This window comes from Diceros bicornis, chromosome 23, assembly GCF_020826845.1.
Source record: "Diceros bicornis minor isolate mBicDic1 chromosome 23, mDicBic1.mat.cur, whole genome shotgun sequence".
In the NCBI taxonomy this organism is placed as follows: Eukaryota; Metazoa; Chordata; class Mammalia; order Perissodactyla; family Rhinocerotidae; genus Diceros; species Diceros bicornis.
The window spans coordinates 11506069-11531678 of NC_080762.1; the positions used below are offsets into that span (position 1 = coordinate 11506069).

A 25610-nucleotide genomic window follows, 5' to 3' on the forward strand; every position below is an offset into this window, starting at 1 on the left:
CAAAATCCAACACCCATTTATGATAAAAATCCTCAGTAAACTAGGACTAGAGAGGAACTTCCTCAACTTTGATAAAGAATTTCTACAAGAAAATCTATAGCTAACATTGTATTTAATGGTGAGAAACTCAAAGCTTTTCCAGCTTAAGATTAGGTACAAGGCAACGATGTCCCCTCTAACCACTCCTTTTCAACATTATACTGGAAAGTTTAGCTAATGCAATAAGTCAATAAAAGGTATACAAATTGAAAAGAAAGACATAAAACTGTCTTTGTTCAATATGACATGATCATCTACATAGAAAATCTGAAAGAATCAATTAAAAAACTACTGAAAATAATAAGCGATTATAGCCAGGTTGCAGGATACAAAGTTAATATGTAAAAGTCAACCACTTTCCTACACACCAGCAATGAACAAGTGGAATTTGAAATTAAAAAAACAATACCGGGGCCAGCCCCGTGGCTTAGCGGTTGAGTGCACGTGTTCCACTGCTGGCGGCCCAGGTTCGGATCCCGGGCACGCACCAACCCGACACACCGCTTCTCTGGCCATGCTGGGGCCGCGTCCCACATGCGGCAACTGGACGGATGTGCAGCTATGACATACAACTATCTACTGGGGCTTTGGGGGAAAAATAAATAAATAAATAAAATTAAAAACACAATACCATTTATATTAGCAAACTCCAAAATGAAATACTTAAGTATAAATCTCACAAAATATGTATAACATCTATACAAGGAAAACTACAAAACTCGGATTTAAAAAAATCAAAGAACTAAATTAATGGAGAGCTATTCCATGTTCATGGATAGGAAAGCTCAATATTGTTAAGATGTCAGTTCTTCCCAACTTGATCTATAAATTGAATGCAATCCCAATCAAAATCCCAGTAAATTATTTTGTAGATATTGACAAATTGATTCTAAAGTTTATATGAAAAGGCAAAAGATCCAGAATAGCCAACACAATACTGAAGAACAAGGTTGGAGGACTCACACTACCCGACTTCAAGACTTATTACTATAAAGCTTACAGTAATCAAGACAGTGGTATTGGCAAAAGACAGACAGATCAATGTAACAGAATAGAGCCCAGAAATTGACCCATATAAATATAGTCAACTGATCTTTGACAAAGGAGCAAAGGCAACACAATATAGTTTTTTCAACAAATGGTGCTGGAACAATTGGACATCCACATGCAAAGATATGAATCTAAACACAGACCTTAGAACCTTCACAAAAATTAACTCAAAATAAATCATAGACCTAAATGTAAAATGCAAAACTTAAAACTCCTAGAAGATAGGGGAAAACCTGTATGACCTTGGGCATGGCAATGACTTTTTAGATACAACACCAAAGGCACCATCCATGAAAAAAATAACTGATAAGATGGACTTCATTAAAATTAAAAACTACTGCCCTGTGAAAGACAATGTCAAGAGAATGAGAAGACAAGCCACAGACTAGGAGAAAATATTTGCAAGACACATCTGATAATGGACTGTTAGCCAAAATATACAATGAACCCTTAAAACTCAATGATAAAAAAAAACTCGATTAAAAAATGGGCCAATGACCTTAACAGACACTACACCAAAGAAGATATACAGACGGCAAATAAGCATATTAAAGGTGCTCTATATCATATGTCATCAGGGAAATGCAAATTAAAACAAGATACCACTACACACCTATTAGAATGGCCAAAATCCCAAACACTGACAACACTAAATTCTAGCAAGGACGTGGAGCAACAGGAACTCTCATTCATTGCTGGTGGGAATGCAAAATGGTACAGCCACTTTGGAAGACAGTTTGGCAGTTTTTTACAAAACAAAACATACACTTACCATATGATCCAGCAATTGTGCTCCTTGGTATTTACCCAAAGGATTTGAAAACTTATGTCCCCCCCAAAAACCTGCATACGGAGTTTATAGCAGCTTTATGCATAATTGCCAAAACTTGGAAATAACCAAGATCTCTTTCAGTAGGTGAATAGATAAACTGTGGTACCTCCAGACAATGGAGTATTATTCAGCACTAAAAAGAGATGAGCTATCAAGCCATGAAAAGACACAGAGGAACCTTAAATCCATATTACTAAGTGAAAGGAGCCAATCTGCAAGGCTATAAACTGTATGATTCCAACTATATGACATTCTGGAAAAGACAAAACTATACAGACAATAAAAAGATAGTGGTTGCCAGGGTTTGGAGAGGGAGGGATAAACAGGTAGAGCACAGAGGATTTTTAGGGCAGTGAAAATACTCTACGATACTATAATGATGGATACATGTTATTACATATTTGTCCAAACCAAAAGAACATACAACACCAAGAATGAACCCTAAGATAACCTATGGACTTTGGGTGATAATGATGTATCAATATACGTTCATCAATTGTAACAAATGTACCACTTTGGTGGGGGACATTGATAATTGAGGCTCTACATGTGTGGGGGCAGGAGGTATATAAGAAATTTCTGTACGTTCCTCTCAATTTTGCTGTAAACCTAAAACTGCTCTAAAACAATAGTCTTAAAAAAAAAAAGTCCAGAGAGGCAAAATTCGACACAGTATTTTTCCATATTTATTTAGCTTTCTTTTAGCTAAGTAAGCACAGTTTGAAATATCTCATTAGTAATAATTTTACAATTCTGCAATTACAAATAGTATCACAACATGCATAAATAATGCTCTTGATACTACTTTACACATTTTTAAGACAGATTATCAATTAGCTTTGTGTTGAACTACTGTTATAGATAGCTAGAGAGTTACCAAATACTTAAACTACTGAAAAGGCTGAGTGAATTTTAATTGTAGTAATTTAATTATTAATCTTTAGATATAAAAGAGAATTGCTACTAAAAGTGTGAGGATCCAAGGGTTTTCCAACAAGAGAAAAACCTATTGTGAGAGGGTATAAACCTATGTTAATTAAATCAATTGGCTAATCACATTTTTTAAGAGTTCAATAAGGCAATTGAGAATTCCTTAAATACCTTACATATTATTACCATAATATTGTCAATTATATCATTGCAAGTTCACATAGTACAACATGTTGAACATGCTGAAAATTCCTTTTCTAAATCTGGTCATATTTGAACTGAATTATAACTTGTAACTGCTAATCTATGTAGGTGCTTGGTGAGCTACTTAACAAAGCAGTGCTGAAAAACCTGTAAATCTAATTTTGAGAGCCCATAACCCCTACTTCCAAATCCCTCTCTCCACTTCCAGTGAGTAAAATAGAATTTGGACATTCATTTCTATTGTAAAGTAAAAAATAATGAAAGTAGAACTCAAGGAAAGTACATGTGGGTCTCTTGGCCCCATGTTCCACTGTCTGCCTGCCTAACATTGTCTTGAATACTCAGTTCTACTGCATCTGCTCTCAAGTGTTTCCCTCTCCACAGCCTCTTCTGTGAACATTGTAGCATTTAACACACTAAATTGTAATCACTGGTTTTGTTTGACCCTTGTATTAAGCAATTGAAGGCAGACTGTCCTTTCTCACTTCTATATTTCCTGATCCTGGCAGTGTCTGGTAGAGGACCAATTTATTACAAAGATGCAAGGCTTCAAGAAATGAAAACTAGCATCTGAAATCTGAGTAAAAAGTGACACACATACAATTCTTTCCATCAACAAGATCAGAGATCACTATGTAGTATGGTACGATTTTGAAATTTTATGTGTAAAATTATAGAACTGTCAAGAAATAATTTATTTTTCTCCTTCATAGTAATAAAGGCTCCAACAAAGTATTTTCTATACCAGTTTATTCTTCATAAATAAATCACTATTATAATTGACTATCTACTGAAAAATTAAAATATTTGAACTTTTCTTTTTAAATACAGAGCCCTTCTTGATTAACAAAATTTGTTTTAATGGGATTTTATCTATAGTATCTTATACCTTAGACAAATAACCGTCAAAGCAAAGAGTCAATGACAAAGTATTCATGTAACTATATCACAGATCTCAAAAAACAGACATTCAGAAAAGATTTAAGGCTACCCAGTAATAGCCTCTCATAAAACTCAATGAACCTTACAACTGTAATTAGACTTCAAAAGGGGCCAAAATAGTACTTTCTGTTGAGCCAAGATTAGGAAAATCTTCCACTGTTGACATTTTCATGTTCTTAATTTTTCGATCAAATAATCAGCCTGTAATTAAAAAAATATTACATACTTTTTATTCTAGTAATCATAACCTGTATGAAATAATTCTACTGGCATTCCTATTATAAGCCACAGCAGAAGAGCTAAATACTACATATTTTGTTCCTAAAAATATCTTACAAAAAAAAAAATCTCTCAATATAATAGTTTTATAAACTATAAGTGAAGGTATTATTCTATATTGTATATAAATAAGCAGATTTTTATCCACATTGCATATTCATTAAAAAGTTGCAATAAGAGAAGGAAAATAAATGTAATACGATAGTTTTAAAAAGGAAACTAGACATGGAGGAACCTTACATGCATTTCACTAAGTGAAAGAATCCAATCTGAAAAGGCTACATACTGTATGACTCCAACTATATGATATGCTGGAAAAGGAAAACTGTAGAGACATTAAAAAGATCAGTGGTTACCACGGATTACGAGGGGGAGATATTTGAAAAGGCAGAACACAGAGGATTTTTAGGGCAATGAAACTATTCTGTATGATACTATAATGGTGGATACATGACAATATACTTTTGTCCAAACCTATAGAATGTACAACAGCAAGAATGAACCCTAATGCAATCTCTGGACTTTGGTGATAATGATGTGTCAGTGTAGTTTCATGGATTGTAACAAATGTATCACTGTGGTGTAGGATGTTGATAGTGGCAGAGATTGTAAGTATGTGGAGACAGAGGGTATATGGGAACTCTGTGTACTTTCCATTCAGTTTTGCTGTGAACCTAAAACTGCTCTAAAAATAAAGTCTATTAAAAAATAAAAAGTAAACTAAAGTTTTCTAGTTACATCATTTCAGATACTTTTCTCAATCATCTTATGTATCTGGAACATTATATAAGAGATTCTGAAATAAACTTGAATATCTTTATCTTGATTTTTTTTCAAGTCTCATAATATACTGACCAAGTCCCAGATTTAAGAAGAGTTCAGATTCCTAGGATGAACCATCAACAGATCTTATAACTTTGTTCATTTGTTTTTTTTTCCAACTAAAAAGTCATGTAAGGAAATACAGTTAAAAACATTACAAAAATATATTTTTAATTACTTTTTTATTACAAAAGCATGGATCATGTAGAAAATTAGAAATACAAATAGGAAAAATCCCTTTTTTATCACACTGATTTTTTAAAGAGACCATTCTATCTGTCCTGCAGGATATCCCACATTTTTATTTCAAATTAACACACACACATATATAACTTAAATATATTTTGTAATTAAATAAAATCATTTGGACAACAAGTAGAAGAGAAGGACAATAAGTTTGAAATATGAAGTTTCTAGAAATCAGATGCTTTTTAATTTCTTGTGTATTATGACTATAATTATAATATGCATTAACTAATGGTAATTATTTAACTTGTAATTTGATGATTATTCAGATGGCAACTATGGTTACCTTATCATCAAGGACACACGAAATAAGAGACTGGTAAATTACTAGTCAAGTAGCCCTGGAAGGACAGAGTCACTTAATAACTAAAGCTTGACTGTCCGGTCACAAACCTATAATCAGCTGAATTCTGTGCTACTTTTGTCCTAGCAAAGCAGAATTCTGCAATTTTTTAGGCTCAAAGCTTCAGCCTCAGATCTGGTGGTTAATGCTACTTTTTCTAAGAAGTTTAAACTGACTATCAAAAATCACAAAACCTCAATTTCTACAATGATGTTGGTGATAATGATAGAGCCAGCAGGTAACATTTACTGAGCACTTACTATATGCAAGGTACAGTTTTAAGTGCTTTACATGTGAATTATTTCATCAATCCTCTTCTCAACCCTAGAGGTAGGCACTATTACTTATATGCAGGTAATAAAGACATTGGGCCTTAAAAAGTTTAAGTAACTTGCACATGGTCCCTCAAGTAACTAATGGAGCCAGAATTTGAATCCAGATCTGACTCTGGATTCTGAACTATTAATGCCATGGTTCTTCCATATCCTATCCTCTGCTTGCAATGGAGAGACGTAGCCAAAGTTTCTCTTCCCACAGATCTGATGACCTGGAAAATCCCCAAATTAAAAATATCATTTTGGATATGTGCAAGCAGTATGTTAAAACAGATGATCAAGTCTATGAGAGCTGTAAGTGCCTACTGTTGCCAAGAAAAGAAAAACTACAACAAAAGGGATAAATATTTTAAATATTTTTATATGCTGCTAGTATAACAGTAACACTTACTGTGATAAACCAATAGGAATTCACTCTATAAACCAATTTTGATATGAAGCCAAGCTGATCGACTGGTGCCAGTACATGAAGGTGCAAGTGGGAAATGGAACAGAATGGCGGCATATGGAAACCCATTCTAAAACAGAAAGGTAAGAGATAACGGACTAATCAGTTCCACAATAGTTTAAAGCTATTTCTTCTGGTTAAAACACATAAATATTAAAGCTAACCAAAACAGGTTGCCTAAGGTAGACAGATTACCACTCAAACATCTCTTTTATTGTTTTTCTTTATACATTTCAGAGCATTCACACAGTTCCTCTTCTTTTCACGTTGAAGTTCACAATAACATAAACTCTTCATCAAGGAAGGCCTTAATAGCATATTTATGCCTCAGTGTAACCTTTAGGAATTCTGAGTTGGCATTATGTCTTATCACTTCAGTCCTTATATTAAGCTTTAATTCTCCTAAGATATGCCTCTGCAATGAATCTTAAGAAAAAAAATTACTGGAGCCAGCCCTGATTGCCTAGTGGTTAAAGTTCAGCGCACTCCACTTCAGCAGCCCAGGTTCAGTTCCTGGGCATGGAACCACACCACTCGTCTGTCAGCAGCCATGCTGCGGTGGCCGCTCACAAAGAAGAACCAGAAGAACTTACAACTATACGCCACTATGCACTGGGGCTTTGGAGGAGAAAAAAAGAGTGAGATTGGCAACAGATGTTAGCTTAGGGCGAACCTTCCCCTGCAAAAAACTAAAAGGCTCAATCAAGCCAAATAATTAAAAAAAAAAATTTACTGGACACTCAAGTAGAAGAAGGGTTCCTCTATTCCAAGACATAGCCAGTAAATGGCATGCTTTCTCCTTGAATAAAGTGGTCAATCATTTCCTTACCAGTATTTCAGTAGTGAGATTAATTATGTCATTATTAAAAGAAACTTTATCATCACTTAAGTTTCTTGTTTAATACTGAAAGTTAGATGATAATTATTCATAATTATTTGCTTTATACATTTTTTTAATATTTATTTTTATTTTTATTTATTTATTTTTTCCCCCAAAGCCCCAGTAAATAGTTGTATGTCATAGTTGCACATCCTTCTAGTTGCTGTATGTGGGACGCGGCCTCAGCATGGCCGGAGAAGTGGTGCGTCAGTGCGCGCCTGGGATCCGAACCCGGGCTGCCAGTAGCGGAGCGCGAGCACTTAACCGCTAAGCCACTGGGCCGGCCCCTGCTTTATACAACATTTATAAAAGAATTCCTTTGACTAGTAAAAAAATTTTTTTTAAATATGATTTAACCTCTTAAAAATCATTTTACAAACAGTTTCGTAAATCCACTTATTCTCAGTGGAGCCGGGCACACCTGTAACAATAATATAAGCCTAGAAATATTTGCCTTTTCAAACTAGAACTGATTGTCAATTAAAAAAGAAAAAACACTAGAAGTGAGTGGGAATGTGTGAAGAAGGCACAGGAGAAGTGCTATATCGCAGCCATACAGGACTGACAATGTGGAGTCAGATACACATCACACGCTAGAAAGCTTCCACCACTACCTAGAAAAGGGGACTAGGTTTTCCTTCTATGAAACAGGAGTCACATAATGTAGAATCTAGTAATCCAAAAGCTAGAAGCACCTCAGGAGTTCACTCAACCCTTTCATTTTAAAGATAGGGAAGCCAAGATCCAAAAAGTTTAAGAGCCTTGCCCAGGTCGCAAAGTTGGGCAGTGGTGGAGCCAGGAGTGAGACTTGGGGCTGTGGACCGCTAGTCCAACGTTCATTCTCCTCATAAGCACTCCTACGACTGGGAAGGGAATGTGCTGCTTTTGGCCAAAGGGTCTCAAATACCATCTGATCTTTGCCATTATCATCCTTGGATAGTGCTTAACAGTTTTCAGAGGATTTTCACACAATCTCATTTGAGCCTACATGTAGGCAGAGCAGATGTTATCTTGGAGAGGTTAAACGACTTGTCTGAAGTAACACAGCCAGCACAAGTACAGTACACAGCAAGTAGCATGGATAGCATTGGAATTCAGGTCTCTCTGAATTCCAGTTCAGAGGTGTTAGAAGTAATCTACACTATACCTGCCTTGGTACTGCTTTGGACACAAAAGGCAAAGTCAGAAGTCTTTTAAAAAGCAAAATGGGCAGGGGAGACCAGCCCACTGGCATAGTGGTTAAGTTCGTGTGCTCCGCTTCAGCGGCCCGGGGTTCATAGGTTAGGATCCCAGGCACTGCTTATCAAGCCATGCTGTGGCAGGCGTCCCACATATAAAGTAGAGAAGATGGGTAAAGATGTTAGCTCAGGGCTAATCTTTCTCACCAAAAAAAAAAACAAACACTGTTAAGATTAATTAAAAGAGTTGCCAAATTGAACATTATGTGCTTTTGCTCAAACTTTGGCAAATGCCCAAGTTCATCAGGCAAGGAATTCAAGTTAATTTCATGCCCGAAGTGTAATAATGTATTTTTAAATCACATAAAATTTTTTGTAAGAAAATTCAATTTACACAATTTTATAGGAATGCACATATTGAACAAAGAAAAGTGGACTTTTAACTATTTTACCTACCCACTGTTTGAATATACTTCTGTCCAAACTATAACTGGTGATTATTGGAAGATGTTGAGACATGAGAGGAAGAGGTTTATTTATTAAATTTACACTACTAATGAACTATATGCTCAGTTCAGGAAAACTGCATTTAAAACATGAACTCTGCCACCTCTGCTTTCATTTGTCCATGAGGAAATAACATTTCAGAAAAACCAAATGTGTATATGGGTTTCTATCTGGAAGTATACATACCTCACATTTTTGAAGTCAGTGAAATTATTCTTTTCAAGAATGGTTTTTCCAGCAGTTACCATGTTCTCAACTATAAAACAGGAAAGAAACTACATTACACTATAGGAGACATTAAGTTCACTAAATCGTTATTAATCTTAACTTCTAGGGTCCTAGTCAAAAGTCATATCAAATGGGTGAACATTTAAAGATACATTCAACGCTCTAAGTTACTGAGAAGTTTGCTTATCAACAGCTGAAATGAAGGTTCAATCTATCACAAAATATCACACATAGGCTGACTTTGAACAGTTGTTGAAGGGTACTATCAAGTGATCATGTAGGACATATGATCCTACTGAGGTCTAATTCTAATAACAAGGAGACCAAGTAATCAAACAAAAATTGTTTGAGTTAAGAAAATAGAGGGCCGGCCCCATGGCTTAGTGGTTAAGTGCACGCTCTCCGCTGCTGGCGGCCCAGGTTCAGATCCCGGGCGTGCACCCACGCACCGCTTCTCCGGCCATGCTGAGGCCGTGTCCCACATACAGCAACTAGAAGGATGTGCAGCTATCACATACAACTATCTACTGGGGCTTTGGGGGAAAAAATAAATAAATAAAAATTAAAAAAAAAAAAAAAAGAAGAAGATAGGAAAACTTTGAATTTGTCTTTGATCCCAAATTAGGGATATGATATCCCTTCACGTCAGCCTAGCCTTGACTACCTAAATGTTTATATAACTGTTTTGGCTTCCAAACTCTCATCTGCCTTAGCATCTTTATTGTCTGGTGCTTTATGGCCTTCAGATGGGTATATGCTTCCCCACTGGAAAACTTTTGGTAACCTGGGATCTTCAAAGCAGAACGCCAAACTTTAGACCTCTTGTTTCTGAATGGTGTAACCAAGTGTTTGAAAGGGGAAGCAGTGAGAGACGCTACAGAGGATGGTTGTCAGAAGGAGGCTTACAAAATCGTTGCTAATGTTTACTTCTCTAAGTCAGGCTTGAGCAGGGAGGCTGCCACTCTTCCATGACAGGGCCAGTACCATATCCCATACCGTCAAAAAAAAGTTCAAGATACTTCAAGCTAGACTTTATCTTGTTTTCCTTTAAAATACTCCCAAGAGGGCCGGCCCTGTGGCTTAGCGGTTGGGTGCGCGCGCTCCGCTACTGGCGGCCCTGGTTCCGATCCGGGCGCGCACTCACGCACCGCTTCTCCGGCCATGCTGAGGCCGCGTCCCACATACAGCAACTAGAAGGATGTGCAACTATGGCATACAACTATCTCCTGGGGCTTTGGGGGAAAAAAAAAAGGAGGAGGATTGGCAATAGATGTTAGCTCAGAGCCAGTCGTCCTCAGCAAAAAGAGGAGGATTAGCATGGATGTTAGCTCAGGGCTGATCTTCCTCATTAAAAAAAAATAATAAAATAAAATAAAATACTCCCAAGATCCCAAACATGTGGGTAAATATAAAAGCCTGTTTTATCTTTAATTTCTTTAAAAGACATATGACTGTTTAAAGCAATAATTTTAACAGTATCATGGGATTATAAAGTATGTATGTGTAATATATATGACAACAATAACAAAGTGTTGCAAGGTTTCTCACATTTTACATGAATTGATACAATGTTAACTCTAAGTAGGCTGTGATAATTACAGGATCTCTCTAGAGCAACCACTAAAAAATAATGCAAAGAGAATTAGCTAAAATGGCAAGAGATAAATTAAAGTGGAATACTAAAAAATATATTTGATCAACCACAAGAAGGCAGGGAGGAAGACACAAGGCAACAAAAAACAAATGGGACAAACAGAAAACAATGCCAAGATGGTAGACCTAAATCCAACTATACCAATAGTTACATTAAATGTTTATGAACTAAACACTCCATTAAAACACAGAGATTTTTCACACTACATTAAAAAAAAAGCCAGACCCAACTACATTGCTATCTTCAAGTCTTTAAATATAAATATTCAATTTGGTTGACAGTAAAGGATAGAAAAAGATACCCAGTGCAAACAATAAATAATAAGAAAGATGGAGTAGCTAAATTAATATCATACGAAATAGACTCGAGAAGTATTTCCAGAAATAAAGAGGGACATTTTATAATGATAAAAAACGGATCAATTCATTGAGAAGACATAACAATCATAATTAATGTATTCACTTAAAATCAGATCCAAAATACATGGAGCAAAACCTACTGTCTCTTTTCTAGTTCACTGATATCTATTCTTTATTGTTTCCTTCCTTATACTTCTTTTGGTCTGATTTGCTTGGCTCTTCCTAGCATCCGAAAGTGGAAACTTGTCATGGGTTTTCAATCTCCTTTTCTAATATAAGCATTTAAAACTATAACTTTCCCCCTAGGCACTGGCACTGCTTTAGCTACATTCTACAAATTTTGATACATTGTATTTTTGTTACCAATGAATTAAAAATATTATCTTCTTTGACCTATTTATTTAGAAGTTACTTAAAAGTGTATTAACTTAAAAATTTTTACTGTTATTCTAGATTTTATTATTTTTCTAATTTAATTCCATTGTCATCAGAGAACATATTTTAGAAGATTTCAATCATTTGAAATGTATTGAGACTTATTTTATTGCCCAGAATATGGTCTATCTTGGTAAACAAAATGTGTATTCTATAGTTGAGTCCTATTATTGTCAAATATAGTCACGGTGCTTGATAGTGTTATTGAGCTCATCCATGTGCTTATTATTTTCCCAACTTTATAGTATAAAAATATTAATTGTAAGAACTTTTAAATTTTTATTATGGAAATATTCAAGTATACACAAAATCAGAAAGAACCGTATAATGAAATCCCAAATACCCATTATGCTGCTTCAAAATTAGTAACATTTAATTTGCAACAGTTAATAAAACTTTTAATAAATACTAAAAAAAAGAAAAAGAAGTATGAACACATTTCTCCCTCCTTAAGAAAAACAGTATGAAAGAAAATACTTAAGTCTACGGTGGCTGTTGTCTGGTACTAAATATTTCCTGTATCAGCTGGCCTCCATCTGTTGGAATGACTGTGAAATATACTCACAGAACTTCAGATGACTAAGGAACTTTGCAAGATCTAGAAAAAACAGTTTAAAAACTGGCAATTCTGTAGTCTAAACCCTAATGAACTATACATCATTAGTTTTCCATAAAAGAGATTTCTTATTCATCTTCAAAAAATCTGGCCCAGTTTATCTGTCTTGTCAGCTACCTTAAAGTATTGACCAAACTAATCCCAGACCCTGGTGACAAAGGCTATCAAAGCAGATTTGAAGTGAACTTAGAAATGTCTTAGTAAATGATAGCTGACAAGTCACAGAAATCATGAGTAGGAAAATACAGGATAATCATATAAGAGACAAGATTCAGAATCTCCTTTTAAGAGGCTAAAAGTTCATCACTAAAATCTCATAATTAAACTTTGGTGCTAGTTCATCTACACAGGAAACTACAAGGCAGGTACCAACACGGTCTCACTCTCAGGCAGTATGAGCTCATACACCATATCATAACTTATTTGTTTATAATTTTTCATAGCACATTTCATTTTCAGAGTCAAGAGAAGCCATCATTTAAAAAGCATAAAAAGGCATTATCTTTTAGAGATTTTAAAGATTAAATAACATGATGTGTCTTGTAGAGATTTTAAAGATTAAATAACATGATGTCTGGGATTTGCTTCAAATCCACTGTGGGAGGTTAATATATGAAAAAAGATTGGCCACAAGTTAATAAATGTTGAGGTGGGGTGATGAATACATGGAGATTACACTATTTTATTTTTGTATATATTTGAAATTTTTCATAATGAAAGTTTCAAAAAGTCATAATGCTCCTTTTTTGTAATACCTGGCTAGGCTTTTTCTTTTTAATCGTCACTGCCATTGCTGATGCCAATTCAAGATGACATAATGATGAAGAATACTGCCACTGTCTTACCCAGTTCTATGTGATCTTTCTTTAGATCTCTACAGTTTCCAATATGCTTCTTTGGCACCACAAGATAATGATGAGGTACTGCTGGTTTGATATCTTTGAAGCAAACTAGGTCTTCATTCTAAAGGAAAAAACGTATCATTTGTTAGTGAATTTTTCAAAAGAATTTCCTAATGCTGTTCCGGCATGTCTTAAACATCTTAAATCTCAGTCTGATAGGGAAATGGTACTTATGTTACAACTAAGCCCCAGTGGGCAATTTTGTGATTACGCCTTAGGTCCATAAAGATAAGCTTTAGCCTCCTTCATGAGATGGTCATTTATTCCAGAGAATAAAAAGACTTATATAAAGTCAATTTCAGGAAAACAGTTATGAATGAGGTTCATTAAAACTTCATTACCAACAATTCCAGAGTTTTTTTTAATTTTATTATCTATTTCTCCGTCTCTACCCTAAGGGTTTTTTCACGCTTAATGTGTACTTTTAAAGGTTTGACTACAGAATCACAGCAAGATGGACATATTGTTTTTTGCACTTAATTTTTTTCCAAAGTGGCATGTTCCTCAATTATAACAAGAACATCCTCGGGCGGGCCCCATGGCTTAGCAGTTAAGTGCGCGCTCTGCTGCTGGCGGCCCGGGGTTTGGATCCGGGGCGCGCAGAGACGCACTGCTTCTCCGGCCATACTGAGGCCGAGTCCCACATACAGCAACTAGAAGGATGTGCAACTATGACATACAACTATCTACTGGGGCTTTGGGGGAAAAAAATAAACAAATAAAAATTATAAAAAAATAATAATAATAAATAAAGAAAGAACATCCTCTAGCATCTACATATCCATGGGATAATTTTAAACATTTTTTTACAGCAATTATATACAAATACTTTGTCTTTATGTTTACTTGCCACTTTACAGCATTAAAAAGACTTTGAAATGCTGCAACAAGCCCCAATATATTGTACAAAGTCATGTGCTCAATCCACTACACGTGTGGCGTCAGTTTTCTGGTTTACACACTCCACACAGTAATGTAAGGAAAAAAGAAAAGGGAGTCTTTCAACCTATTAATATTTGAGTTTCAAGCTTTTCCAAGGGAAAAATCTGTATTCCCTAAACAACCTCATTCAATATCTTATATAAAAAATTAGTCAAAATTAAATAAAATCAGTAAGTATAATTTCCCTCAGAAAAATTTCCAGAAAGCACTGTTACTCATTAGTTCTCCACTCCACGAACCAAAATTCAATTTGAATGAGGGCACATATCCAGGCCAGTAATCTTGGTTTCACTGAGAATAATGGTGTTGGCAATTGCACATACTGCCCCATCAACTTCCTTCTCAGTGTCCACAGCTCACCTCAACATCAGGTGACTGATAACTCGACCTCCGGTGAGACCACACTTCAGAGACTGGGACTTGTCTACTTTAGCCCCCAGCAGGCCATGATTGTAATGGGAGGCAGCAAAGACAAGGTATTACGTGTCCCTTTCCTACCTTAAATAAATATATATTTTTTAAAAATAATATATATATAAAAAGAGAAATCCCAGAAGGTTGATGACTTGGGGAACCCCAATGGCTAACCCTAAAATAATATGACAATTACATCAATTTTAGTCCATTTTATTATCGCTTTTCTGTCTAGTACTAACTTTAAATATTGACATCTATAGAATGTTTTTAAAAAGGATAAGATCGAGGACCACAATGTTTTTAATTAAGGTTTTCCATTATTTCTTTGATGCTTCCTTCTGAGAAACAATTAGTATTGGGGAGTAAATCGACCACAACAAAACTGCCACAACTGTACTTCCCAGATTGGTTCATAACACAACTTTATACACCTTTATTTCCCCTCAATTATGGCATTAACTTTTAAAAATCCAGAGGTAAGTCTTTCTGGTACAGAATACATCTTGATTAGAATCCGTTCGAGATAATGCACCTGAATTCTACCTCAAAGCAGGAGTAACACTTCTTTAGATTCATGGAACTAGAAAGTGCCAGTCTAAAGGTTAACAGGAGAAAAAAATTAAAGAAGCTCCTAAAAATCTGCTCTCTCATACTCCATGATTCAGCCATAACAATGAACCAAATGCCTAGTTCTCTGTCTTTGTGTACCAAACCCCTATTTTGAAAGGTTTTATTTACTAAATGTCATATATGAATAAATAATTTATTTTCCCAATTTTAATTAATAAAAAAACTACCGGTCAACATAACTGCCATTAGCAGGAGTAGATAAAATTCCTGTTAAAAGCAAAGAAACTTGCGGGCCAGCCCCGTGGCTTAGCGGTTGGGTGCGCGTGCTCCGCTACTGGCGGCCCAGGTTTGGATCCCGAGTGCACACCAATGCACCGCTTCTCCGGCCATGCTGAGGCCGCGTCCCACATACAGCAACTAGAAGGGTGTGCAACTATGACATACAACTATCTACTGGGGCTTTGGGAGAAAAAAAAAAAAAGGGAGGAGGATTGGCAATAGATGTTAGCTCAGAGCCGGTCTTCCTCAGCAAAAAGAGGAGGATTAGCACGGATGTTAGCTCAGGGCTGATCTTCCTCAAGAAAAAAAAAAAAGAAAAAAAGAAACTTGATGTTTTAGTTAGCCTATGCAATCAATGACTGAATTAGATTTTCATTAAGCTTTCTAAAATACTGAAACTGGCTCTCTGATGTTACCTTCTCTCTCATTGCTACTACCAACCCAGCCATTATTTAGACTCTTCATTTCAGAATTCCAAAGATACACTGGCAAAAAATATGAAATGATGTATGTACAAGGCTATTCTTTGCAGCATGATTTATGATAGCAAAAGACTGAAATTAACCCAAGTGTCCATAATTCAACTAGGAGACTGGTTGAATAAATTATGGTAAATCCATACAATAGAGTACTGTGTAGCTATATAAAAGAATGAGGAAGATCTTAATATATTTATGAAATAATTTCTGGAATAGACACTTAAAAAAAAAAACAAGGTGTAGGAGCGTGGTTAGACTATTTTGTGTAATAAGGGGGAATACAAAAATAAACATACACATACCTATTTACTCACAATAGAAGGCTAAATCAAAAATATTTTTTAAAAGTTTCTTATAGGAGAAGAGGAACAGGGTAGAGATGATAAGAGAATGGATGCTAGACTTCTCCAAATGTACTTTGCTTTACAATTTCGACTTTAAAAATATGTGAATATTTAACATACATTTTTGAACTTAAAAAAAAAGTAGTCCCCAAAAATCTAAAACAAACAGAAACAAACGAATCTAACTGTATGTCATGTTGGTAGCATAACCACACAAAGAAAAGATGATTTCAAGTGACTTTAAAATACGGAATTTTGACTATCCATCCCTAACAACACGCACTAAGAGAACATTTCATTTGCTGCTTTCAATTCAGATCACAGGCAAGCTTCTCAAGTTTGGGACATGCCATATTCACCTTTAAACTCCAAGTGTAAGCCTGCAAAACTGTTGAATAAATAAAATAACAGTTGCTTAAATACCAAGATGGAAACTACGGAAACTCCCTCCTCTACCCCACTTTAAAACAAATGGTGTGTCATTAGGGTTTTAGATACTTCTCCAGTAAAAGAGATAGGTTTTCCAACGACCTTTCAGTCTGTCCTTGAAAACACCTTCTTAAAGTTGGAATGATGGCCATTGTTTGATTAAAACAGTGTTTCTCAACCTTTTCTCATTATCACTCCCCTAAGAAAACTTTCTGCACTTTTTTTCCAAATTGCCCCCTCCCATGATATTTTAATACCACAGCTATATTGTATATCTGTTTATGACCTACGGTATATCTTACATATATAAAGAATACACATTTTTTTGCCCCTATCCCAGGCAAGAACACCAATTTTTACCCCTTTTGAGAATGCATGGATTAGAAAAACAGCTAGTCTATCTTGACTTCATTATCACCACTGAATCTAACCATCTGGGCTAAGTATCCACTTAAATACAACAAATAAATAAGGAACAGGGTAGACTGGCACTCAATCTCCATTCCAAATACTTCTGTGCATTCTGCACTACAGAAACTAAAAAAGCTAAAATCCCAGATGGAATTTAGGTCTTTCCAATTAGATGTACTTAAGACTTAGGTGCTTTGGAAAGCTGACCTAGGCAAAGCCATCCTTCTGCTGCTTCTGCTAATTCCAGCTGGCAAACGTGGTCAGCTATAAGACTACAGAGACAGAGTCTTTTTTCTTTCTATTTCCCCCCATTCCAATGTCTAGTACTAGCTTCCCAGGAGTACAGAGACAGGCATGAGACATCTGTTCTATTGTCAGCATGGACTACCACTGTGGACCCAGCAGGTGTACAGTGTAGCTCTGAAGCAGTGTGGTTTCTCAGAGGGGAGCAGAAATGTGTAGGTGACCTTTAGGTTGTGGATGCTACTGCCATTTAGTGCCCAGAGGTCAGGAATGAGGAACATCCCACAATAGGTGGAACAGCCCTGCACAACAAAGCAGAGTCCAGCCCAAACTGCCAACGGCACTCCCACTGGAAACACTGCTCAAAAGTGGCAGTCACACTGCTCCTTCATCTCTGGATCACAACTAAGGAGACACCTTCCTCAGGTCCAAGTTCCAGTGGAGTCCCCTGACTCCTATGCTCCTGACCGCGGCAGAGAAACCAGCTCCCCAGCGAGCCAGCTCTGCAGTGCTGTTCTGGGTGTCATTCTTGGTGGCTTTTCTAGAACGTCCTCCTCCAGCCCTTGCAATGACTTTTTAGCAAATAATTCCCTATATTAAATCAATTTTTGCTTAAAATCCCTAGAATTGTTTCTCTTTCCTGCAACTGAACCCTGACTGATACCTAAAGCAAATAAAAAGAAGTAACATTTGAAAGATCATGTCAGTACCATGCCATCTAAGGGGTAGGGCAATTCTGATTAAAGGAGGGAGAGAACATTCAAGTTAAACTAGTATTTCCTCACAATGGTTTCAAGCAAAGTAGAAATATACATCTAGCCCAGTGTTTCTCAACCATTCTCTCATTATAGCCCTTCTAAGGGCATTTTTAAGACACTTTTTTTCCCTAATCCACCTGCCTGATATTTTAATACCACAGATATATCCTGTACCTGCTTATGTACTCTCTATCTTTGCCTCACACATAAAAAGAATAAGATATTGCCCCCCAAAAACTAATTTTCACTCCCTTGGGAGTGATATCTCCTCCACCAAGAATGCATAGTCTAGTCCTTGCTTAGTTTTAATTCTGCAGAATACAACAAGAAAACACTATATAGAGGCCTATGGGGTGAGGAATCTTCTCTAGCTTTTGCCAGAAAGGTTTCCCAGACTAACCCCACATAATGCTGGTAACTCCAATTATTCCAAATCAAATTTTCTCCTCTGCACTCAATTATAAGTATACCTTACTTTATATAAACCCAGTAGCTTCTAAATGTTTACAATTAGTATATATGAATGAATATATGAATATATTATATACATACATATAATGTAAAACATAAAAATTAAATATTAGGTGGTTATTCTCCTTTTAAAAAGATTAATCTTTAACCTTTAATTAGTGAGCTCTTGTATATCAAATCATCTTAGATTCAATTTAAAAAAGATATGCAACTTTTTGGAGCACTATTGCACAAGCACGTGCATCTTGCTCATGTTCTGTGTTATATGAACTACTGTATATATTCACCCTATACCCCGATGTAGGGTATAAATTAGTTAACAGAAGTATTGATCATGCCTAATTTCCTCTACAGAAAGGCACTATGCTCTTCATATGGTTTATTCTGAGACTATTCCTAACAAAGAAAAAGTCCTGACCTTTGGCCAGGAAGAAAGCTGTGATTCAAGTTTGGGGCATCCCAACCCCTCTTGATGACTTTTAGACAAACAAAGCTTTCCACAACTACTAGTATCTGTTTCTATTAGTTTCCTTCAACATTGGTACTGGAGTGTGCAAAATTTAAAAGCAGTTTCTAGGAACCTAAGAAATATTGAACTCTGTGAAGTTAAAAAGCTCACTTTACCTCTCACTAATCACTAACCTAATTTTATATTTAGTAAAATAAGGAGTGAATGAAGAGGCAGAGCCCAGTCCCTTCTGATGCTGTGGATCAGTTCAGCAGAGGCCTGCTGTACAGACAGACAACTGATAGACGTAATCTTCCTCCCTATCAGCTGCTCCCTGCCTTCACTTCCTTCTCCTATTCAGCATATTTTATGGCCTATCATGTCAGCCATTCTCTAGCCATAAATTCTTATCTTTGTCCCACTGCTGGAGGGGTAAAAAAAAAATCACACAGCTGAGCAGACATTAAACTGACTGTCCTCAACCTCGCTGACCCTCACCACTATACAGCAATCCTTCTGTTTTCCCTGATCCTCTCTCCTGGCCTCCAGAGAAGCTACTTCAAACTTTTTGCTTCTAAATAACCATTAATTTGCTCCTTCACCTCCTTCAACCCTTCACTCAAATGCCACCTTCTTAGGGAAGCTTTTCCTGACTAAAATTTTAAAATTGCATCCCTTTCCTCTTTTATCTTTCACCGTCTAATAAACTGTGTATTTTACTTATGTTGCTTCTTGTCCATTTCCTGTGAGTGGAATGTGAGCTCCAGGAGGACAGGAATTTGCACGTTTAGTTACTGCTGTACCCTAGTGCCTCCGACAGTGCCTGGCACATAGGAGGCACTCTTTCAAATACTGAGAATGAATGAGCGAGTTTCCTCTTTCCTAGGGACAAAGCTCTACCACCCCGAGCCATTTTAAATCTCTCTCCATCGACAACTTCCCATCAGGGTTTAAACACACCCAAGTCTTCACTGTTTTAAAAAGCTTTCTCTTAACCTCCAACTCCTCCTGTAGTTACCACTCCCTTTCCCTTCTCCCCAAGATTGCCAAACTTCTTCACAAGTTGTCTATATTTGCTGTCTTCAATTTTTTGTCTCCCAGGTCCTTCTCAATCAACGACAACCTGCCTTCTGACTCCCCACTGCACTGCAACTGTTCTCCTCGAGGTTGATGACTATCACTTTAGGGACAAAACCAGTTCTGATCTAACTTGGCCTCTTGAAAGCTTGCAGGAGAGTCACCTAACCCAGACTTGAAGATTAGGTAAGGCCGATACTCCTGCCAATTTCCTTCTTCTTCACATAATCCTTTTCTTAGTGTTCCTAGTTTTCCTTCTATTTCTCTGTTCCTTCTCTGTCTCCTTTCCAGGTCCTCTTCCTCTGCCAGTCCCTTATGATGTTAGTGTTCTTTAGGGTTCTGTGTAGGTGCCCTCTTCACTGCTTACTCTACATGTCCTTCCTAGGTGATCTCATCAATTCCCCTCTTCAATTTCCATGTATAAACTGGCAGTTCTTATAATCTGGGCTAGAGATACAGATCTCTCCAGAGTGCCAGACTATCCAACCTTTTACTGGACATCTCTGCTTAGGTGCCTCAGACTCATCTCAACTCCACAACCCCACAACTGCACTTACCACTTTGCTACTCCCCAGCCACCTGCTCTCCTCCTCTCTTCCCAATCATAATGAAATGGTGCCACCACTACCAGTTTCCCCCGGCCGGAAGTCTGGAAATCATCCTTGACTTCCCTCTTTCTCTTCCTCATTCTCCTACATCTAAATCAGGGTTTCTCAACCCAGGCACTACTGACATTTTGGAGCCAGATAGTTCTTCACTGTGGGGGCCTGTCCTGTGCACTGTATGATGTTAGCAACCTTGGCCTCTACCCATAAGGTGGCAGTAGCCCTCCTCACCCTTTCAGTTATTACAACCAAAAGTCTCTTAAGACATTGCCAAAAATCCCCTAGTGAGCAACTGTCCCCAGCTGAGAACCACTGATCTATCTCCATCAACAAGTCCTGCCTGTTTCACCTCCTAAATATCCTTAAATTGATCCACTTTTCTTCATCCCCACTACCACATTCTTATTTCAGCCCATCACCAGGCTGGATCACTTCAATCACCTCCTAACAAGTCTCCGTGCCTCCAGACCGGTCCTCTCCAAATCATTCTCCACAACGGTGCCAGAATGATCTCCCAAAGACCAAACCCCTTCATGTAACACCTCAACCCCTTCCTCCCAACCCAGCATTAAACATTTCTTCTTCTCCAGCGAGAAAAATGTTGGAAAATAGAAGATAAAACATTTGGAAGGAGGAAGCATCCCTTCACTCTTCAGATAAGACAAAACTCCTTACCATGAATTACAACACCCTTAACAATCTGGTCCCTTGTTTCCCTCTCCAGCCTCAACTTTCACACCACTCATCTCCTCAAACTCGATGCTCCAGTTAGACGGAATTTCTGTTAGTTTTCCTGTGGCACAAACTGAACCTCTGGAGGTTCTTTTTATCTAGGACATGATTCTCTTACCCGCTCAACTCCTACTTATTTCTTCATGTCTCACTTCCTTTGGAAAGCCTTCCCTACCCCTTAAAATCTGGGTTAGGTGCCCCTCCCACGGGCTTGCAAAATACCATCTCACCACAGCACAGGGCATTGTCATCAGCTACCTCTTCTGTACTCATTCCACCCTTTATATTATAAAATTGAGACAGGGACTATCCTTTCACTTGTTCACCACTGAATCTCCAACACTAGGTGCTTAGAAGGAATTCAATCTACTTTTAACAAATGAATGCATGATTACTATAAAAAAAAAACAGAATCTTTGGAGCTGATTCTCTCAAAAGGTTGTTTCTTTAAAGGCAAGCAGAACCGGCAGAAGAAAGTGTGTACCAGATATCTGTTTTAAAATATCTGGACAAGGGACAGAGATTGGATTGGTGGTTACCAGAGGGGAAGGGGGGAGGGAGGAGGGTGAAAGGGATAATTTGGTACATGTGTGTGGTGATGGGTTGTAATTAGTATTTTGGTGGTGAACATGATGTAGTCCATGCAGAAATAGAAGTACAATGATGTACACCTGAAATTTAAAAATAAATAAATAAATAAAATATCTGGACAAAGTCTTAGTACTCTAAAAACGTGCACACGTCGCAACTGATAACACTTGTAGGAACTGTACCCTGCAGTGGAAATCAGAAGCTATTAAGTAATAGTTCGACCTCAGATTCCCCCCACCTCGCCTTTCAGTCAATCTAAGAAACAAGCTTTTCACCATTACCATTATCTATTTTCTGCTAGTTTTCCCTACGTCAATATTAGAGTGTGTAGAATTTAAAAGCAGAGTCTTGAAAGATAGGGTGGGGGGATCCCTTTAATAAAAACAAAGGCCATAAACGCTATTTTCTCCAAATACCGCGGTACCTGTAGAGACAGGCCGGAGCATTTGGCTTTGTCACGACGTTTGCTCCCCTCGGAACAGCAAAGATAACGCAGGAGACACTAGCTTGCCCGAGAGAAGTAGGTCTGTCATTAACACCAGGACACCTGGCCTCCCCCGGCCCATCCACGCAGGATCCTCCCACCCCGGTCCACACCCGTGAGGCCCCCCTCCAGAGCTCCCAGGGCTGACACGACCCCCACCCCGGTCCATTCCCGCGAGGCCTCCCTCCTGAGAGCTCCCAGGGCTGACACGACCCCCACCCCGGTCCACACCCACGAGGCCCCCCTCCCGAGCTGCCAGGGCTGACACGACCCCCACCCCGGTCCACACCCGCGAGGCCTCCCTCCTGAGAGCTCCCAGGGCTGACACGATCCCCACCCCGGTCCACACCCGCGAGGCCCCCCTCCCGAGCTCCCAGGGCTGACACGACCCCCACCCCGGTCCACACCCGCGAGGCCTCCCTCCTTAGAGTTCCCAGGGCTGACACGACCCCCACCCCGGTCCACACCTGCGAGGGCCCCCTCCCAAGCTCCCAGGGCTGACACGACCCCCACCCCGGTCCACACCCGCGAGGCCTCCCTCCTGAGAGCTCCCAGGGCTGACCCGACCCCCACCCCGGTCCACACCCGCGAGGCCTCCCTCCTGAGAGCTCCCAGGGCTGACACGACCCCCACCCCGGTCCACACCCGCGAGGCCCCCCTCCCGAGCTCCCAGGGCTGGCACGACCCCCACCCCGGTCCACACCCGCGAGGCCCCCCTCCTGAGAGCTCCCAGGGCTGACCCGACCCCCACCCCGGTCCACACCCGCGAGGCCTCCCTCCCGAGCTTCCAGGGCCGGCAGGACCCCCACCCTCGCGGGCCGCGCGTCGCCGCCCACCTCACAGTCCAGGAGTTCGGTGCCCGGCTCCTGCTGCCTGGCGATCCGGCAGAACACGCACTTGCTGCTGCAGTCCTCGGGCTCCGGCCACTTCGCGGGCTCCGACGAAGACACGGGAGGTGCTTCGGCCGCCGCCGCGCTGTCGCACTCCCGCTCCTCAGCCATCGCACCTGCCCCCGGAGGCCCAGGGCCTCGGCTTCTCCAGGACCAGGGGAGCTGCGTTCGGCCGGCCTCCTGCACCTCCCCGTCATTACCTGGAGGCGTCGCCCGTCGCCTGGCGCTGGCCCGGGCGGGAGTTGAGCGCCCGCGCTGATCCCGGCTGACGCTAGAGGGATGGCGACGCCGGGCAGGGCCTCGAAGACGGCGGCCACGAGGGGGCGCGCGAGGACGCGCGAGGGCGCTACCCGGAGAAGCCGGCGGCGGCTGCGGGGGGAGCCCCGCCCCCTGCGTCTCGTTGGTGATGACGCACGACGACCGCCGAGACGCAGGAGCGCGCCCCGCGCCGCCGTGACGTCACCGGCGCGCCCTGGCCCCCGGCCAAGTGAAACCTGTTGGGTGCTCTGGCGTTTTCCCCCGGAAGTCTGTCATGTAACGTGGCTCGAGAGTGCGTTACGCTGTCGTGAAGAAAAAAGTTTTAAAAAATTGGTAGGTTTTAAGAGAATGAATGAAATTTTTAGAGCTTTATTTTCAACATAGATCATATTTGACGCTCTGTGTCTGCATTTTTGAGCCACGGTAATTTTAGATGCTTAAGCTCAACATGTCCGAAACTGAGCTTCAGTTCTCTGTTTACCTTTTGTTGTTGTTGTTAACAGCACCAGTTAGGTCAGAACAGCGCCTTTATCTCACGTTGCTCATGCACGGGTAGATGAGGAGTCCTGTGTTGTACAGGCGGTTGTGTGCGCACAGGCGGAGTTGCTACCAGTTGGTGCTCTGGCTAACTCCCCTGGGAAACAGACATTCGGGTTGTTGTGACAACAGCTAGAAATTTGACTTGCGAAATGGAATGCCGTTTTCTAATTTCACAGGGGCCCTGCAAGAGCCAGCGGCAGCCCTGCTTCCGAGAAGGGTCTGAAGTCGGAGAACGATACGACTTGCCATCTGTGAAGACTTGGGCTAAGTTATTTATCTTTCTGTGCCGAGGCTTTCTGTTTCTTCATCTTAAAATGAGGATAATAATAATGCTTAATGCAAACGTGTTGTGAGAAGTAACGCGTAGCAGCCTGGCACAAAGCTCTCAATAAATGTTATTACCAATAGGTAGTGATGGTATGTAAAACCGTTTAAGTGATCAGATGGCTCGCTTTCATTTAAATACAGAAGCTTTAGGGCTCCTATCTAAGACAGAGTCTGAGTTATGCTTTTGTAATGTCATTTATCCTGTATGATGCCAGCTAGAATAAACTTGAAGCAATTAATGATCTGGTTATTACTTTAGAAGATAATGTTTTCAGTTTTAGAGGTCAAGTTTCTTAATTGCTAAAGTGCTTACTATATAGTAACTCACTGTGATCAACTTATAAACTTGATTAATGGGGAATTTACCCATCATTCTCATTTTTTTAACTACTTTTTTGGTTAAAATCACGACTGAAAAAAACCATGAATGTGTTGCATGTAGAATGATGCACTAGGATATCACCTTATTTGAGAATAATTTAGAATATGGATGGGAGTCACATTACTGTTTTCAGCAGCAAACATTATTAAGAGCCAAGTTTGGACATCATGCCGTGATTCAAACAAGCCTTCATTTGTCCTTGCTTTCACCTTCATTTACTAATCCATTTCTCTGCTCTCTTTTGCAACCAAACTCCCCAAAAAAGTTGTCTGTACTCTTCCCAATCTCTCTCCTCCTCTCCTCTCACACTGTGTCCTATCAGGCTTTCACTGCCACCATTCCATCCAAACTGTTCTATCAAGGTAACCAATGACCTCTGTGTTGCCAAATCTCATGGTCACTTCTCAGTGCTCATTTTTTTTGGCAACAGTTGATCATTCTCTCTCCCTTGATACAAAACTTTTCTTCTGTTGGTTTCCAGGACACCACACTGTCTCAACTTTCCGGCAACCTGATTGCCTGTTCCTTCTCAGTCTCTTTGGCTGCTTCCTCTTCTTCCAAACCTCTGTCATCACTAATGGGCTTTGGGCCTGGGTTCTCATCTCCATTCTCTCTCTTTCCCTCCCTCCCTCCCTCCCTCCCTCTCTCTCTCTGTCTCTCTGACATACAAAAAGCTATATATATTTAATGTATACAACTTGATG

General features: G+C 39.3%; 1 protein-coding gene across 1 annotated transcript; it reads right to left on the reverse strand.

Annotated features, from left to right (window-relative positions):
• Positions 1-2566: 2566 nt before the first annotated feature.
• Positions 2567-23673, reverse strand: HINT3 (histidine triad nucleotide binding protein 3). Its single transcript, XM_058566347.1, has 5 exons — positions 23346-23673; positions 13173-13290; positions 9222-9291; positions 6414-6540; positions 2567-4198 (listed from the first exon to the last, which is right to left on the reverse strand). The coding sequence occupies exons 1-5, from the start codon at positions 23508-23510 to the stop codon at positions 4166-4168; spliced, it is 513 nt and encodes a 170-aa protein (XP_058422330.1). The 5' UTR covers positions 23511-23673; the 3' UTR covers positions 2567-4165.
• Positions 23674-25610: the final 1937 nt, after the last annotated feature.